This window comes from Grus americana, chromosome 1, assembly GCF_028858705.1.
Source record: "Grus americana isolate bGruAme1 chromosome 1, bGruAme1.mat, whole genome shotgun sequence".
Taxonomy (NCBI): Eukaryota; Metazoa; Chordata; class Aves; order Gruiformes; family Gruidae; genus Grus; species Grus americana.
Window position 1 is genome coordinate 117,636,420 of NC_072852.1, and position 18,718 is coordinate 117,655,137.

The following is an 18,718-nucleotide window of genomic DNA, read 5'->3' on the forward strand; positions in this document are numbered from 1 at the left end:
TAAAAAAAAAAAGTACTGGTCTTGGTTGCTGCTTACTCAAATGCTACAGTTAGATCTGCAGGGGAGGCAGTTTTTAAAGATTAGCTGTAAGGAGGTGGCTGGTTTTAAAGAGAAAAACACTCTGAATCCGTCATGGGTGTGTACAAAGTTCATGGATAGACAGAAGGAAATGGAGAGGGCTCTGTGCAGCTTCTTCAGAGCCACTGCTTCCTGCAAGGGTGTAAATCTGAGACTTGTCGGCCCTTTGCTGAATCCAGAGGAGGAAACCCAGGAGAGGAGCTGTTCCAGTCAGCCTTTCTCAAACCACTTTCTGAACCTACCTAGGACTTCCTTAGATTAATGCAAATCAGCGTCACCTTTGAGGAAGTCTCATGCTAGGAGGTTTATTACGTTATTTTGCTATGCATGGTATCTGAGAACTGTGTGTGGCTCTCTAATACTCGGCCTATGAAGCAGAGAGGGCTTTCATTACCATTACTAGCTATTCCTGCATATGCAGTAACACCAAATCCTGGGGGATCAGCTAACCTGGTCATGGTAGGGTTTTTTCACAGAAATATAGGGCTAGGCATATGTAGCAGTACCAACAGGTACGTTTGCCTTCATGCTTCCATTAGAAAGCACTTCCTACATCCTTGTATCTTCTGGAAGTCAAGGTGAAGCTGAAATGTGACAGTGGAGAGGGGACAGGAGGGAAGAAGAGAGGTAGAAGGCCCTTGGAGAAACTGTGGGAGCTCAACAGGATGTGGGAGGCCCCTGGGATGGCTCGCTCCTGCCCTCTCCCTGCAGCTGCAGGCTGAGGTGTCTGCTCTGGTTGTGCCAGCAGTGCGCTTCTGCAGTATCCCTCTCAAGCGTTATTGGACTAAGTTTGTGTGCAGCTGATAGGGCTGAAGCTCAGCGATGCTCTCACTGTGGTGGAGTTACTCACCAGGAACTGCAGTGATTTTTAAAATGTCGCTGTTCGTGCGGTCACCTTGGTGACGGGAATATAAGTATTGCAGAAACCCATGCCCAGGATAGAGCAATATCCTTGCTATGGCAGCCCCAGGACTGCCAGGCCAGGGAATTCATAGTGCCACTGGTAAAGCAGCAGTTTCCCTCTATGGTCTCAGCAGTCATCTGTCTATGCAAAGGTGGAATTGAATGGTAATTTAACTAAATGGCTCTGCGGTGTTCAATGAGAACAGACTCTGCTAACCACCTCCATTAAACAGCTATTGAGGAGAACGTACCGAGGTACTTAGCTAAGCCACATGCCCATGTCTTGGGTCCGTGTAATCACTGGTTGCCTTTGAATATTGGTCCCAATCTAGATTTGTTGAGACTCAACCAAGAGTGGATGTTTCCAGACCAATAGTAATAATGAGCTTTTTTTGTTTGTTTTTAACAAAGGTATTCTCCACATCAATACAGTTCCTCTGTAAGCACAATCAAAAGGTACACAATCTCGCTTTACAGCAAGTCATTCAGCATCAAAGCGATGGGCACCATTTAGCACCCAAAGCAATCAAGACTGGCTTTAAAACCTGGGCGCCCTACCATGCCAAACATGTAGAAGAAGGGAATTAACAGAACGAGCCTCTTTTTGTCCCTGGCTTGGACAGGGGAGAAAGCAGCTGTGAGGAGTCTCCTCAGAAGTCCTCCACATCACCACCTTTTTGCCTCTAAGGCCAAATCAGAACACCTTTTTGTACGTGTAAGACTTCAAACCTGGTCCACACTGGCTGCCTTTTTCCTTAACTTCGGAGTAGCACTACAGCATAGATAACCCCTAGAGCCTGTGATGGGTGTCACAGCCGGCTGAGATCCTAGAGTTTCCAAAATAAGAAGAGATCTTATCCATTCCCAAATGTGAACCAACATCTGCTCTCTTACATACCAGGGTAGAGTTTTGATGTATGCTATCACTGGATAGGTTACGGCAGGTTTGTTTTGTGTTTTTTTTAACCTTGGGCATCCAATGTGCCGCAGTTGCAGCCTTAAACAAGAAAATATGCTGACACTGGGGGGAGACAGGAGCTCAGATTTGTTTTAGTTTCTTGTTCAGAAAACAGCTGGGGACCTCCAAGTCTGGTTTCTTACTGAAAGAAAGGTTATACAATTAGTCCTGGCAAATTTAAAAGAGGAATAGAGAATTCAATTCTGTTGAATTTCTGCAAGTGAGAGGAGGCAGCGAGGGAAGAGAGCCTTGAAGTGCTCAGTGTGTATGAGCGTGCAGCTTGTTAGACAGCAGGGGATCTACACAGGATCCTCTTGTAGATGTTCCCATCCCAGAAAGTGAGCCAGGTCACACTCTTCTGGTGCATACAGAACTACAAAGTCTCTCCTTCTCATACGTTCTGTAAAATTACTCTTTTCAAAAAGACCATTCATGCTATATAGATGGGCAGCTTAACCTCACGCAGTACCTCACATGCACAGGTCTTTCACTATCAGATGTTGTCGTTATCACCAGTGCCAAGTGTTGAAGACTGAGGAAATAAAAGGATTACTGGCTTTTAAACTTCTAGTGTTAGGCTTTCTTTTACTGACATGAAGGCCGTGTGTTTTTAAACAAAAGCCAAAATCCTTATGTAATAATAAAGAAACGAGCTGTTGGGATTTTAAGGGAAAAAAATAAACTCTCGCAGACAACTTAAGTGGTTGCTGGAATAGGGCTCTTCCAGCCTGAAGGAGCTCAGTGGCTGTGGGGTATCCATGATCCTTAAAGTGAAAAATAAGTGAAGAAGCATTCAACGGGACTGTTTTCTCATTACCCATTTTAGACTTTGGCTGAAATGAACTCAGCTTGATTTTCGTACTACTGAATGCTTTTAAAATGTGAAGGCCACGAGACTTTCAGCAGAAACACAGCGACACTGGTGCTGGAGGAAGGCAGAGCTCCCCGAGCAGTGCCCCAGGGCAGGAGAGATTGCTCTCAAGCAGTTGTGCTGCAAGTCAGGGAGATAAATATTTTTCAGCTCTTCCAAGTGCCTCACATGCAAACAACTATTTCCAACACTTCCTTCCTCACTTTTCCTCTTGGGGATCAGCAATTCCAGCTGTTTTTTTCTTGCTCTTCTCAGTAGAGGCCCTGCAAATGCTGTCTGGGGTACAGTCCTTCACTGTTCTCCTAGATCCCAGCTCGAACCTGTGACACTCAGTGAGCATCTCTGCCTATTTGCTGACTGTGACCCCCCCTGGCCTCAGCTCTGGCCAAAGAGGAGCACTGCGGCAAACTCTCATAGCCCTCTTTCCAGCTCTTCCATGGGAGAAACCAGTAGACTAAGCTACAACAAACTGCACTTGTTTCAGTCTTCACCAGTTCTTCGCAGTCCTTGCAAAACTGCTTCCGAGGATCCATCAACTTGTTGCATCGTCTCCCTAGTTATTAACTGTGTACTAACCTCAGCCTTCAAATCAAGTTTAATGAGGAACTGATAGATCTCACGTGAAGGCGCTGACTACCCTGTGACAGTCTTGTGTCTGACATCCTCCTGATCACGTGCAAAACAAACAAATGTACAACCCGCATGAGTGTGTGGAGACAGATCAGGTAAAATTTCTGAAACCTGAGTTTATGTTTGCCCCCCTCCCTGGGAGGCTTAGAGCTAGCCAACTGACAGTTAAGTGCAGTTTAAGTCATATAAATGAGTCTGGCCCTTACATGTATTTGTTTTCTAAAACAGTTTTCTTCTTTTGCACTTCTTACATAGAACATTGTTCCCATATCCCTCCTTCTCTCCTCTGTGCATTTCTTTCCATACCTCCTCCACATGGAGGAGAAGGAAATCATAGAATCATAGAATCATAGAATGGTTTGGGTTGGAAGGGACCTTAAAGATCATCTAGTTCCAACCCCCCCGCCGCTGCAGGCAGGGACACCCTCCACTAGACCACGTTGCCCAAAGCCCCATCCAGCCTGGCCTTGAACACTTCCAGGGAGGGGGAAGCCACAGCTTCTCTGGGCAACCTGTTCCAGTGCCTCACCACTCTAACAGTAAAGAATTTCTTTCTAACATCTAATCTAAATCGACCTTCCTTCAGCTTAAACCCATTACCCCTTGTCCCATCACTACACTCCCTGATAGACAGTCTCCCACCAGCTTTCCTGCAGGCCTCCTTCAGGTACCGGAAGGCTGCTGTAAGGTCTCCCCGGAGCCTTCTCTTCTCCAGGCTGAACAACTCCAACTCTCTCAGCCTGTCCTCAGAGGAGAGGTGCTCCAGCCCTCTGATCAGCTTCGTGGCCCTCCTCTGGACTCGCTCCAACAGCTCCATGTCTCTCCTGTACTGGGGCCCCCAGAGCTGGATGCAGTACTCCAGGTGGGGTCTCACGAGAGGGGAGTAGAGGGGCAGGATCCCCTCCCTCGACCTGCTGGTCACACTGCTTTTGATGCAGCCCAGGACACGGTTGGCTTTCTGGGCTGCAAGCGCACACTGCCGGCTCATGTTGAGCTTCTTGTCCACCAGCACCCCCAAGTCCTTCTCCTCGGGGCTGCTCTCAATCCATTCCTTGCCCAGCCTATAGTCATGCTTGGGATTGTGCCGACCCACGTGCAGGACCTTGCACTTGGCCTTGTTGAACTTCATGAAATTCGCACGGGCCCACCTCTCCAGCCTGTCAAGGTCCCTCTGGATGGCATCCCTTCCCTCCAGCATATTGACCACACTACACAGCTTGGTGTCATCGGCAAACTTGCTGAGGGTGCACTCGATCCCGCTGTCCATGTTGCCGACAAAGATGTTAAACAGCGCCGGTCACAGTACTGACCCCTGAGGAACGCCACTCATCACCATTCTCCATTTGGACATTGAGCCGTTGACCACAACTCTTTGAGTGCGACCATCCAGCCAATTCCTTATCCACCGAGTGGTCCATCCATCGAATCCATGTCTCTCCAATTTAGAGACAAGGATGTCGTGCGGGACAGTGTCAAGTGCCTTGCACAAGTCCAGGTAGATGACGTCAGCTGCCCTTCCCTTATCCACTGACGCTGTAACCCCATCATAGAAGGCCACCAAATTTGTCAGGCATGATCTGCCCTTCGTGAAGCCGTGTTGGCTGTCACCAATCACCTCCTTGTTTTCCCTGTGCCTGAGCATAGTCTCCAGGAGGGTCTGCTCCATAATCTTGCCAGGCACAGAGGTGAGACTGACCAGCCTGTAGTTCCCTGGGTCTTCCTTTTTACCCTTCTTAAAAATGGGGGTTATGTTCCCCCTCTTCCAGTTGCTGGGAACTTTGCCAGACTGCCAGGACTTCTCAAATACGATGGAGAGTGGCCTGGCCACTTCATCCGCCAGTTCCCTTAAGACCTGTGGATGCAACTCATCAGGTCCCATGGACTTGTGCACCTTCAGGTTCCTTAGATATTCTCGAACCTGATCTTCTTCTACAGTGCGCGGTTCTGCATTCTCCCAGTCCCTGCCTTCTGTGACCTGGGCAGTGTGGCTCAAGCATTTGCCAGTGAAGACTGAGGCAAAGAAGTCGTTGAGCACCTCAGCCTTCTCCATATCCTGGGTAACCAGGTCACTCGTTTCATTCCAGAGGGGACCCACATTTTCCCTCGTCTTCCTTTTCTCACTAACATACCTATAGAAGCTTTTCTTGTTGTCCTTGATGTCCCTGACCAGACTAATTTCTATCAGGGCTTTGGCTTTCCTAACCTGATCCCTGGCTGCTCGGACAGTTTCTCTGTATTCTTCCCAGGCTACCTGCCCTTGCTTCCACCCTCTGTAGGCTTCCTTTTTGTGTTTGACTTTGCCCAGGAGCTCCTTGTTCATCCATGGGGGCCTCTTGGTGTTTTTGCTTGACTTCCTCTTTGTTGGGATGCAGCACTCCTGAGCTTGGAGGAGGTGACCCTTGAATATTAGCCAGCTGTCTTGGGCCCCTCTTCCTTCTGGGGCTTTGTCCCATGGTTTTCTACCAAGCAGATCCCTGAAGAGGCCAGAGTCTGCTCTCCTGAAGTCCAGGGTAGTGAGCTTGCTGCGCACCCTCCTCGCTGCCCTGAGGATCCTGAATTCCACCATTTTGTGGTCAAGGCTGCCCTTGAGCTTGACGCCCCGTACCAGGCCCTCCTTATTGGAGGGAATAAGATCCAACATGGCGCCTCTCCTCATGGGCTCCTCTATCACTTAGAGGAGAAAGTTGTCATCAATACATTCCAGGAACTTCCTGGATTGCTCGCGCTCTGCTGCGTTGTCCCTCCAGCAGATGTCGGGGTGGTTGAAGTCCCCCATAAGGACCAGGGCTTGTGAGCGTGAGGCTGCTCCTATCAAGGAACAAGTTCACAGAGACAGAGGCTGGGCTTTGAGCAATGTTGGTTGCCTTTCCACTACCTGGCCAGCCTTCTCCCAGTTCTCAGGCACAGCACAAAATGGGCCCCGCTCTGCCTGCTCAGTCCCCGAAGTTCACACCTCCTGTCCCATCATTTCATCCCTGGCTTGGGTCTCTGTAGGCTCTTGCCCCAAGTGCATTTGTCCCATCTGTACCCTGGGTTGCAGCATGCTATTAGGACAGCAGACTTGAAAATAGGGGGAAAAAATATGTTGAGCCAATCATTACAGGCCTTCTTCATAAGCTGGAGGAAAATAAATGGGTTTCTTTTTCCATGAAGACAAGGCTTGGAAAAGCACTTAGAAGTAATTAGTCAATGAGACATCATGAAAATTCAGGTGATTTGCATTCCAGCTAGCTTAGAGCAGAGAGACATCTGTTATAGCTTCTTCATCAACATATGCATTTGCATCTGCCTCTCCTCTTTATGCAAAGATACTTTAATCATTTTATTCTAGTGGTGCATTTCAGTCACATAGAGAGAGTTGTGAGTGGGAACAAAGAGATTTGCTTTGACATCCTGCAATGGTCAAGTGTACTGAGCCTCACTACAAGAGCTACTGCTAGCGAACCTAATAAAATAATGAGTATTTAAAGTCCTACCAAGAAGATACTGGACTCATCCATGCTATTTCAAGTGCTCTTGAATAAGGTGCGTGCTATTTGGTAACATCGTCCTATTAGCTTGTTTAGTCATATGTTAAAGGAATTGCTTGTCATCTTAAATTACCAGTTGAGTCAGAACTGTATGAGCCACAATATTTTTCTTTGGTACAAAGGGTTACAACGTTTTGTAGAAAACATGGGTTGTAATTACCCTTATGCAGCAGCAAACGGGGAGGGAGGAAGAAAGATGACGACTCATCTCAGAGGATTTTATATAAAATACCAAAGTACATTTGAATTCAGACTCCATTCTTTTTCCTGCCCACAGGTTTCCATACACATGAAATAGGACTGGGTAGAAAAGTTTCACCAGGCCTCAACCTCCCAGGCTGGGAAGAGTGAAGGTGTTTAGCGAGGCTTTCCCAGCCCTTTACAGGGAAAGGATGTTTTTCCCTCACTCTCTGGGAGATGTGGCACCAAACACTTCCTCTTTCCTCATGCTTGTTTCCATGAAAACCCTCATGGAGGCTTCACCCTTGTTTTACCAAAGAATACCAACCACGAGAGACTGATAAATTCCTGTGACACAAATTACTTCCTTTTGATACTTCCTCATTGCTAAAATGGATGGAAAGCAGGTGATTCTATACCTGGTCCCATGGACTCCACTGCGCACCAGGGATGGCAGAAGACACACCCAACCGATGAAGAAGTGTTGCAACGTGGGCATAAACCCACAGCTGCGTAAGCCATGGCAGCAGAGACCGGTAAAGCTGAGCTGTGGTGAGGCAGCAGTCCAGGACTCTGCTCCGTTCAGGTTTGGTCTCGTTCTTCTTCACGTGAATCCAGAACACAGCAATGAAGTCATCGGGTTTGTGCTGGTTTGACTATAGCGCACTGTTACTTCTCCCCAATAGTATGGTGCAGTGTCATCGGGTGAAGGTAAACAGTCATTGGGAAAATTGGGTGTGCATCATTTCTTTCCTAAGAAAACCAAGCTAGTGTGCAATTACTGCCTATCCTTGCAGTAAAGAGCCACTGGAACTATCTCTTTCCTCATGCTGATTTCACACCACTTCATATTCATCAATATTTAGTGGAGCAATTGTTGCTTCAAGCCAATGGGAAATTATCTTCAGGGACATGATATCAGGACAATAAAAACATTCCTGCCCCTCTCCAGTCTCTCCCCTTTCCCCCCCGCTACTCTTTCTGCCTTGCATTTGAAGCACCTAATTTTTCATTCTCTGCTACATCCATATTTGCAAAAAACGAGCAGATGTTTTTGCTGATGAATATGAAGCTGAGAAAAGAGGGTTATTTTTCTCTGTATATTCACAACTCAGCTCTAGAGAATTACATGCATGGATTCTTCTGAAGGTAGATGAGACTCCGTTTTTTAGGTATCTCTCTGCCACACCAAATTACAATGCTCGTTTAGATGGTTTCCACACACAGGAGAAAAACTGCAGATTTGCCTCAGTGTATTGAAGTGTTTTAGTAAGCTTGTGAATCATAACTTAATTCTTTTATGTTTTTATGGGTTTAGTTCTCTGTCTTAGAAGTACACAATAAACACATACACAGTCATGAGCAACACAGAGAATGTAAATTGGGAGCCGCTTTAAAAAAAAAAGTGTTCAATGAACTTGGAAAGGTGCACATTTAAAACTGCTGTTAAGAAATACTACCTTGCATCACTCATAAATAATCTTTTGAACTCAATTCTGTGAGAAATCATTACATCTCAGTAATGGATGTCATGGATAAAGAACATCTCCAATGATGAGTGACATATTTTATCCTGAGAGACTGAACTCTTCATGATTTAAAGCCTGAACCAACTACTAATTGTTAGGCTTCAGAAAGGAACTTCCCTTTTAGAAAGATTTGTTTTACCTGTCACTGGAATGTTTATTTCAGACCACAGTTGGAAGTGAGGTACTCAGTATGATGAACTACTGAGCTGATATCAGATGTTAATGCATATATGATGGGAATGTCACATTAAATTCTTCAGCCTTCTTTAAGCTGTGGACTCTGGTGTCAGTCACGGTCCAGCATATTCCCTGCTCAGCAGCAGATCTCCTATTGGGGTCAAAGACAGGCCTGACCAACAGAATTCATTTTGCAGCTCAGTCTTTCTCAAAATTGAGGGCATTTACATCTGAGGCATGGTCTCACGACTCCCATAACAGAGGAATTTGTGCAGAAGGCGGGCTAAACTGGATATCAGGTGTGCTTTGGCCCATTTTTGTGAAAAGGCAAATTATCCCTTCCCAGAGCAAGCATAGCGCATATCAACCTAGTCTTGCAATACACCTAAAAAGAAACATTTGGATTTAAAATTATCTCTTTTATTAGTGCTATTGACACATGGTTTCTCAGGTTCACACCCTTTGAAGGAAAGGGCTCAGCAGAGCTGGAGCAGGGTAACTCATGCAACATGAATCAAAACACATTTGAAGCCTGACAGCTGGAAGAACTATTTAAGAAATTGTGTCAAGGTAGCAGTTCTTCCATCTCTTCATTCTGTTAATTGCTACCTTCCATTTGCTTGGGGTCATCTTCTCTATTCCTTTAACAATCAAGTCACTGGAGAGGATACACCTATAGGAGCAGGTCCTCTCAACAGACCTCAGAGTAAAGTCCTTCCTGTTGTTCATAGTACACCATTTCAAAGAAGACCTGGCAATGTCCATAGGATAGAGATAGTTGTCAGACAAAGTCACAACAAGAAGGTCATGGCCATTGGCTCTAGCAACTTCAGGGCAACACTCAATGTCGGACATGTAGATCGCTGGTGGGACTGGTGGCAGATCCCGTGTCCAGCTCCTTGCCATCTTTTGCCCCTACATGCATTGTCTGCTTTTTGTCCCTCACCACAATTACGCACTTCCCACAGGAGGTGGTCAGAGAATCACACAACCCCTGAAAGATACCATTCTGCTGGTGGATGGGCAGATCACCTCTTAATAGCAGTTTGTACCTCCAGGGCACCCGCCTTTGTCTGCTGCCAGTGTAGAAAAGTGTCCATACCGGCCAGCATAGGCTGGTCTCCTTGGCTATTTTTTCTCCTGTTGTAAGACTTTCTGTAATATGTTTCCCCTAAAAAAAGGATGTTAAGATGCAGTGTCCTCAGAGCTCTTAAATACTGCAGGCACTGCCTCTTTGAAGCAGCAGCAAAGAAGCTCCTGCGAATTATGTGCCTGAGAGGTGGATTTGCAAAGCATTGCATGCTGGTGTCTCAAGACTCATGAAGGATCCTTGCAGAGCTCACAACGTGCCTGTTGCCCCGGTGTTACTCTGTGATATCACACCCAGCCAGCGGCAGCACCAGCAGGGGCTTCCAGGTGGCTGATCAAAAGGCATCATGGAAAACAAAGGTCCCATCAGGCTGGGTAGGCTGCAACTGTGCAACTAGTGGCTGCTCATCAGGATGTTGCTCATCTTGAATATCATGGTTCCTTCTCTCAAAGCACTGAGTGCGTGCTTGGGCACTGTGTGTATGTGTGGGCCATCCAGGCACTGCTGAAAGGGGTCCAGAGGGATGGGGATGTGGAGGAAGGAGCTGCCTAGAGTCAGCATGGAGAGTGAGCCACTGCCTGAGCTTTGAGACCAGGGGTAGAAACCATTCCCCCCCTCCCTGGAAGCGTGTGGCCTCATGGAAGAGGTGGACTTCAAATCCCCCGGGTGGAGGAGGGGGCTGAACCCGAGGTGTCTGGTTATGTGGGGAAGGAGGACCTCTGGACCCCCACATGAGCCTCTCTGATGGGCAGGCCCAATCCCGGTAGTGTGCAAGGTGCTGCCTGGTGCATGGCACCCATGGTGTGAGGTCCACCATGCTCAGCCTGCCCAGCTCCAGGCCTTGGAGGAGGAAAGGAATAAGTGATGCCTCAAATGTCACTTCAGGATGAGGTATTTTTAGGAGTAATCTGTTTTCTAGAGTTCCTGTAGCTTCCCACTTTGTGCACCCACGTCTCCCATTTTGTGCTGGCCCTACTCATGAACACCTGAGGGTTCTGCGTTGAGCCCAAGACCAACACCATCACCCCCTCCAAGGGTGAGAAACAGCTTCAGAGAAATGGAAGGGATTATGAGGGAAAAAGAAAATTGCTTGTGTGGTGTTATGTGAACACACAGGCTGAAATGAAGCTCAGAGCAGAAGGCTGGACAGGTACCACCGTGCTGCCACGGCAAGGCAAATGGGGGCACAGGAGCACGTGGCAAAGTGAGGGCTGCAGCGGGCCTGGGGAGACGGGAACAGTCAGGGGAAGATGTGTGCAAGCATGTATGCAAGTGTGCAAGTGTGCACAGGCGCAGTGAGGGCAGCCAGTGTTCGGCCAGGGAAGGTTGTGGAGCAGCAGAAAGTGATTACTCTTTTGACCCATCTGGTTTCTTACCTGTCCCTCCTCCTCCCTGCAGATGCACACACAGAATTTTACCACAGGAACCAGCTTGTCAGTACAAGACTGTTAAATTGCTCACACTTAGCTGTACCTACAAGGCTGGGAGGAAATGCTGACAGCATCATCAGCTTGCCAGATGGAGCTGAACAGGACAAACATGTTGGTCTCTGATGAGGGCATGCATTTCCTTGCCCACCTTTGAAATTGAGATACCCCACAGTCCCTGTCATCCCCTCTGGAACAGTTTTCCTTCCCCCTAACACAGTGGGAAACTGAAGTCAAAAGATGTCTGAAGAGGAATATGGCCAGTGGTATCTAACTCAGCTGTCTGGATGCTTTCCTTGCTGAGGCAGATGAGTGATGGGGCACGTCATGTTAGCAGCGTCACACGGAGAGCAGAAACTTGGAAACTGGATATAAGAAGAAGGGTATACCCCCAGAAACAGAAGCCTTTATGGTTTAACCATTAGCCAGGTGAAAAATGATGGCAAATTCAGACTGAACACATAAGAAAAACTCTTGGATATGCAGTACATATTCATATGAGAATACATCGTCTTTATTAGCATTTCACACTGTGGTATACCTTTCTCTTTTAGTGTTAGCTTTTGTCCTTAATAAATATACACCAGGAGCATAAGCTGACATAAATAGTCCTACTGGAGTTATTGGGTGCTTATTAGTTCTGAAAAGCACACATGTTTAGAGGCCTGGTTAGGGCCTGAGGTCCCCAAAAATGCTTATTTAGGAACCTCACTGTTCCGCAAGTGGATGTAAAGTGTTGAAAGAGCTACTTGTAAAGAAATCTTATTCCCAAATTTTCCTTGGTGCCTGTGATCAGCATCCCATCCGTGACACCCACTGGAACGGCAGATCGTATTCCCCGTTACCTAAATTGAAGGTGTCATTTCCCTCTCTCCTCTCCAGAGAGGATTTACTAAATTGTGCAAGAGTTGGAGCATGCCATCCTTGAGATAGACACAAAAAGGGCATGTCGCTTTTGTTACTCTTCCTTTTTAGCTATCTTCTAATTGTGAGTGGATACCAGTAGGAAACGGGGTAGGGGAATAACTGTGGTAGCATCAGGGTCCCTGGGTACAAGACTGAGGCAGGGATAACCCTCCTGTTTCCCATCCTCTCCTCTCTCACCAGGCTGGTCCCCGAGGTGTCCCAGCCATGGCAGGCTAAGGATGGCTCTAGCGCTGTCTGCCTTGTCCCTCTCAGACCTGCTCCTGCCACAGTCACCGGTGGCAAGCAGCAGCTCCGTGCTGAAAAGCCGTGGTGCTCAGCCCATTGTGCGCTCTGAGACTGCTCCATGAGGCAACCCAAAGCACAGCAGCAGCAGTCAGGAGATGCACTTCAAAAGCCCAGTCCTCATCTGAACTGGACCACACATGTAGGTACAGCTGGGGTTGCCCAGGAAAACTAGGTTTGATATTCCTCATTTGGACCCCCTAAAAGGAACAATCCTGAAACTGTTCCTCTATCTCTCCAGGCTTTTGTGGTTTTGCAGCATCAAGTGAAATGGTGAGTGACAGACAACCCGACGCTGTAGGCTGAGTGCTTGTCTGTGCTTTCATGTGCTGATGAAGGGACTTAGCAAGGTGGATGAAGGAGGTACAAACCAGCCTTTCTGCTTGCGAGGCCTTAGGCATGGGCAAGGTCTGTGTCACTGTATTGTGGTGCTGTCCTGGAAGGATATGGTGACACTTTTAGCCTGTCAGGCTGTCTCCACCTGGACGTGGCTCCTTCAAAACCCATGAACTGGTCTGAGCCTAACTGGTTATGAAAATAGTAATGAAAATGCAGCTAATACGTAGTGAGAGAGGAGGGATGGACTGCTTTCATGCCTTTTTCCAATTAACTATTTGAGAAGTGGTTTCTCCTCTATCCCATTTTTATAGAATCATAGAATGGTTTGAGTTGGAAGGTCCCATGGGCAGGGACACCCTCCACTAGACCAGGTTGCCCAAAGCCCCATCCAGCCTGGCCTTGAACACTTCCAGGGAGGGGGCATCTACAACCTCTCTGGGCAACGTGTTCCAGTGCCTCACCTCCCTCACAGTAAAGAATTTCTTCCTAATATCTAATCTAAATCGACCCTCCTTTAGCTTAAACCCATTACCCCTTGTCCCATCACTACACTCCCTGATAGACAGTCTCTCACCAGCTTTCCTGCATGCCTCCTTCAGGTACCGGAAGGCTGCTGTAAGGTCTCCCCGGAGCCTTCTCTTCTCCAGGCTGAACAACTCCAACTCTCTCAGCCTGTCCTCATAGGAGAGGTGCTCCAGCCCTCTGATCAGCTTCGTGTCCCTCCTCTGGACTCGCTCCAACAGCTCCACGTCCTTCTTATGTTGGGGCCCCCAGAGCTGGACGCAGTACTCCAGGTGGGGTCTCACGAGAGCGGAGTAGAGGGGCAGGATCCCCTCCCTCGACCTGCTGGTCACACTGCTTTTGATGCAGCCCAGGACACGGTTGGCTTTCTGGGCTGCAAGCGCACACTGCCGGCTCATGTTGAGCTTCTTGTCCACCAGCACCCCCAAGTCCTTCTCCTCGGGGCTGCTCTCAATCCATTCCTTGCCCAGCCTATAGTCATGCTTGGGATTGTGCCGACCCACGTGCAGGACCTTGCACTTGGCCTTGTTGAACTTCATGAAATTCGCACGGGCCCACCTCTCCAGCCTGTCAAGGTCCCTCTGGATGGCATCCCTTCCCTCCAGCGTGTCGACCACACCACACAGCTTGGTGTCATTGGCAAACTTGCTGAGGGTGCACTCGATCCCACTGTCCGTGTCACTGACAAAGATGTTAAACGGTGACGTTCCCAGTACTGACCCCTGAGGAACAACTACTCGTCACTGATCTCCACTTGGACATCAAGCCATTGACTGCAACTCTTTGAGTGCAACCATATATATATAGATATATGAATGACATAAAACCACCTGTTAACCTGCTTTAAAACCAAATATTCATATTAAACATCTCAATATCATTTAAAAAACTTGGGCAGCACACATAAGGCACTGGGCTGAGAGGCAGAAATATGTATTGTATTTCCCACGTTACCTTTATTACTGTATTACATGTCTCTCTTTTCCCTCCCACCTCATATCTATATAGCCAGGGAGCACTTTGGGGCAGCGACTTTTCCTCCTTCTGTAATTTTAGACTTCTGACATTCCTTAGCAAGGCCAGACAAAATCTCTGGGCATAGCCCCTGCCTCACCAGTGCATTTGGGATTTGGGAAAAGGCACTTCCAATCGCTCTCTTATCCTTCAGCCATTGCACCGGAGTCTCCTGCTCTCACCCTGCTGCCCTACCAGCAAGACCTGCCTCTGGCAATAAGGCATTGCCCCGAAGGTTGGGGTTTGGGCATCAGCGCTGGGACCACCCGTCTGCCTCCACCGCCCCCAGTGCATGCAGCCATTGCACCCAGCACCCACACACAGGGCACCGGCCATGGGTGGTACCTGCCCCCCAGGTGTCTGTGGGTGTGGGAGGGTGGGCTCAGTGGCACGTGGAACATCCCACAGGGATGCCCAGGCTCAGCAGCTTCCTGCTTCCCCTGGGAAGGTGGTGGGAGGCCTGGCCTCTGCCGGCTGCCAGCTCCTCCATCACTGCCTGGGTACACAAGTGGGGGCTGAGCAGTGACATCCCCCCCCACCCTGATGCACTTTTTTGGTACTTCACCAAAGTCCATTGTACCGCTTAGCTAAATAACAAATTTACCAATTACTCATGAACAAAGTCCCTATTAATGAAGCAATTAGGATACCAGTTATCAGTTACATACCAATTACCCATTTCAGTAGTAATTATGTTATTAGGTTACCAGTCACCACATTCTATATGCAACCTAAAAATCATCACAAACCTTTTATTTTAAAATGCCAAATAAAAACATAATGAAATACAGAACATGACAAATTACACATAAACAGTAGGCATGATGTTAGGCAAACAGTGGATGTTTTTACTGCTGTATTATATTACAGGTAGCAGCTAAAATTAAGTTCCTAATTTTGAAATTTAACATTTTATTTTTATCTAAATAAAATGATTTGTAAGTTTGAAAATTTTTTTCCAAACCCAACCCTTGAGAACATTATTCTACAGGGAATTTGATTCTCTTCCAATCTTAGATGGAGTGAGAAAAATTAGGATTGTTTTTCTAACAAATACCATACCCAATTTAAATAATGTATTTTCCCTCCTAGCTGTCTGATAAAATCCTGAACACTAGCTGAAGTCCCATGCCAAAGTAGGATTTCTGGTGTCAGAGACTTTCCAAAAGCGTGTAATTTTATCTCTCGATCCGTGATGGAACCAGTAAGAGAAGCACTTGCCAAAAATCAAAGGCAGCCTCAGGATGGAAACAGAAAAAGGTGGAAACTTTAGGAAGAAATTAAGCCAATACTTAAAGTAAGATCCGTAAACTTCTCAGAACAGAGCTAGTACAACTGTTGGTGGTTTCCCGCAAAGACTGGCGAGATACCTTGTGAAAACTGATGAAATTTGGTTTCCAGCATTAGGGACTCTCTGCCAAGGTTGAGCTTATCAGCCTTCCCCTTGGTGGCATCACAGTCACGGCTTCTGCCTAAGCACGGCCCGGCCACTGTTTCAGGTGGAAATACTTGGCCATCTATTGCCTGGACTCCCTAGGAATGGGGCATCTTTAGGAGTTGAAGCTTTTTATCATAGAATCGTAGAATCAAAGAATCAGATGTGGTTGAAACTGTACGTACACACGTATGTGTCTCCCTGAGGTGGGGAAGGAAAAAGAGAAGGGAATGTTTCAAGGCCAAGGGATTGGCATAGAGCTGATGGGTGTGCCTGGGTCTGGGAAGGGGACAGAGGCATTAAGTCCATCACCTGAGTGGTCGAGGTCTGGTTTTAGCTCTGCTGCAGGAGGTGAAATTTCACTGCACAGAACCTGTCGTGGGTGATGGATGTCTGAAACCTGTATCTAACACTCACGATGGAAAGAGAGATTTGAGTCAGCTTCCTGACACTGTTGCATGACTGGGAAAATTGATAAACTGGGTCTGCAAAGCAGGAGGAATTGCCAGTACTGCTAGAAGTCAGGCTAAAGTCTCCTCAATGCTGGCACTGGGCAGAAATTGATCCTTTTCCAAAATGGACAGTGATCCTCACCACCTTCTGGAAAACACCCACACCGGGTAGAAGGAACAAACCTGGAACTGCAAATGTTTTTTCTACCTTCAAAACACCTCTCATTTTTCAGATCTGAATAGCTGAGCTGCAGCAATGGGAGCGCGGCTACTGAGTGCCATCAGGAGCAGTGAGCATAAATAGTGGATCCTGGCTCAAACCGAGCAGTTATTAAACCAGACATGGTAACGAAGCCAAAGGCAGTGGGGTCCAAAACTAACTTAACTGTCTCATTGGCGTCTGCTAGAGACAGTGTCTGGGGAATATGCACCTGTCCAAAAAAGGAGATGTCTGTATTGGAAAGCTGAATCTCTGGAATTCAAGGAAGAAGTGTGGAAAGCCAAGAGAGCGGTGTGGATTTCATCTTGGCTATCAGCTGGAAGTATCATCCTTGGAACGTGTCTTACAAGATCAGGCTGTGGAAATTCCCTTTAAGGATATGGCCCACATGAAGTAAATCATTTCCAGGCAGTTGACTTACACCAAACTGTGGCAAAACCCCATAATAATAATAACACTACTATATCATAGCAGCAAAGAATACATTAAAAAAAAAAAAAAACCCAACAAAATTGCAGTAGCAAAACATGAAGCTACAGATGGAGTAAAAACCTGTTTAAGAAAAGTTAGGAAGGAATGTTTCCTAGGGTACCAAATGGTTGAGAACTTTTTCCCTAACTAACAAAAAGCAAATACACACAGCAACATAAAGGAGGCTGAGTGGAACCAGCAACACCCACCCCACAGGCATAATATTTTATGGGATTTCATAGGATTTTTGCTTCTATAACAAAATGCCTTAAAGTTCTTGGAGTATCTGCACCACCAGTTTCCAATCATTTTGATTTGCAGACTCCAGAGCTTTTTCCGATGAATGTGTGGACCAAGTATAGCAAGCTGAGGCCCACTGCCAACGTTTGCCTCTCCATAGCTGCCTGTCCTGGACCCCTGTATGCCAGGGCTCTACAGGACATGGATTGAACACCCCTTTGATGTGTGGTGGGCAAACCCCTCCTTCTTATATCTGCTGAGGCTTGGTGGCCTGCAGAAGACACCCTAAGACTACCATGGAACCCCTCTGCTTACTGCCTACCGCCTGAGGAAGAAGCAAGGACTGAGGGCTTGGTGGGATTTCATGATGAGGGGGTTGGCACTAAACACTGAAGGAATTTGTTGGGGATTATTGACACGACGGTGGCACAACCCTGAGGGCTACAGCTGTGACTTCTCAGCCCCAATGCTGTCCAGGTGGGCCCTGGGAGGAACCCTGAGAGATGTCAGGATGTTGTGGTCCTCCTCATTGTCCTGGGCTTTGCTAAAGGGCTGATATGCAGTAAGAAAGCTGCTGAGAAATGCATGACCACTGTCAAAAACCCGCTGCAGACCAAGCCTGCCAAGCAAACAAACGAGTTCAAGTCTGACATGTGCCTCCAGACCCTTGAAATAACCTTCCTTCCAGAAGGGCCAGACGTGGGTCAGCTTGCCTCCACTTCTGGGTGCCCGGCATGGCAGTGAGGGTGGATGCAGAGGCTGTACGGCTGTTTCTGCTTGCAGAGTGCCCACCCAATGGGCTCGCATGCAGCTCAGACCCCCCAGATAAATAAATAAATGAATAAATAATAACAGCAAACAGGCACACCAGCAGTGCCCCCGCTGGAAACGTACCGGCCCTGCTTGAAGCAACAGCATGCAAAGGGAGGCCTTCCATTCTCCCAAGAGGCAAGCTATAAAAACACATGATAGGAACAGCCATGAAAGAGATAGGCCATCAAAGACTTGATTTCCAGCCTCTTCTCCAAAGGCCTGGGGCTGAAATAACACAGGTTTCACTCGGGTACCTTCACAGCTGCACGTGGGAAGCTTGCACAAGACCGGTCTGTAGCTGTCCTGGCGCAGCTCTTCATTTCTTGCTTTTATGAATGAAAAAAATCCCTGTTTAGGCTCCTTTAGCACAAGAATGGTAATAAAAAGAAATCTTTTTCATACATTCCTCAGGACTGCATCTGTGCTCAGTGCCTCAGACCCAGGGTTGTTTTTGCCGTCCTGCCTTTGCAGCTCCAGTAAGGCAGTGCTGTTGATAATGAAAGTGTCTTTGCTCTCCTTTCCTGGAAGCTCCACCTTGCTTCTCTGAGGGTTAAGCTTCCCAGAATACAGATAGTCAATGTAGTTTTCAGGCTTGCTGGAAACAATATTGCTGAGCATCATGACAAAGAG

The 18,718-nt window shown here is 47.4% G+C and overlaps 1 protein-coding gene across 1 annotated transcript; it reads right to left on the minus strand.

Annotated features, from left to right (window-relative positions):
* Positions 1 to 9,408: 9,408 nt before the first annotated feature.
* C1H21orf140 (chromosome 1 C21orf140 homolog) lies at positions 9,409 to 10,157 on the minus strand. The gene is given in 3 exon segments (XM_054809354.1): positions 9,409 to 9,720; positions 9,722 to 10,019; positions 10,021 to 10,157. Coding segments are annotated over 3 exon segments (747 nt in total).
* Between the last annotated feature and the right edge of the window lie 8,561 nt (positions 10,158 to 18,718).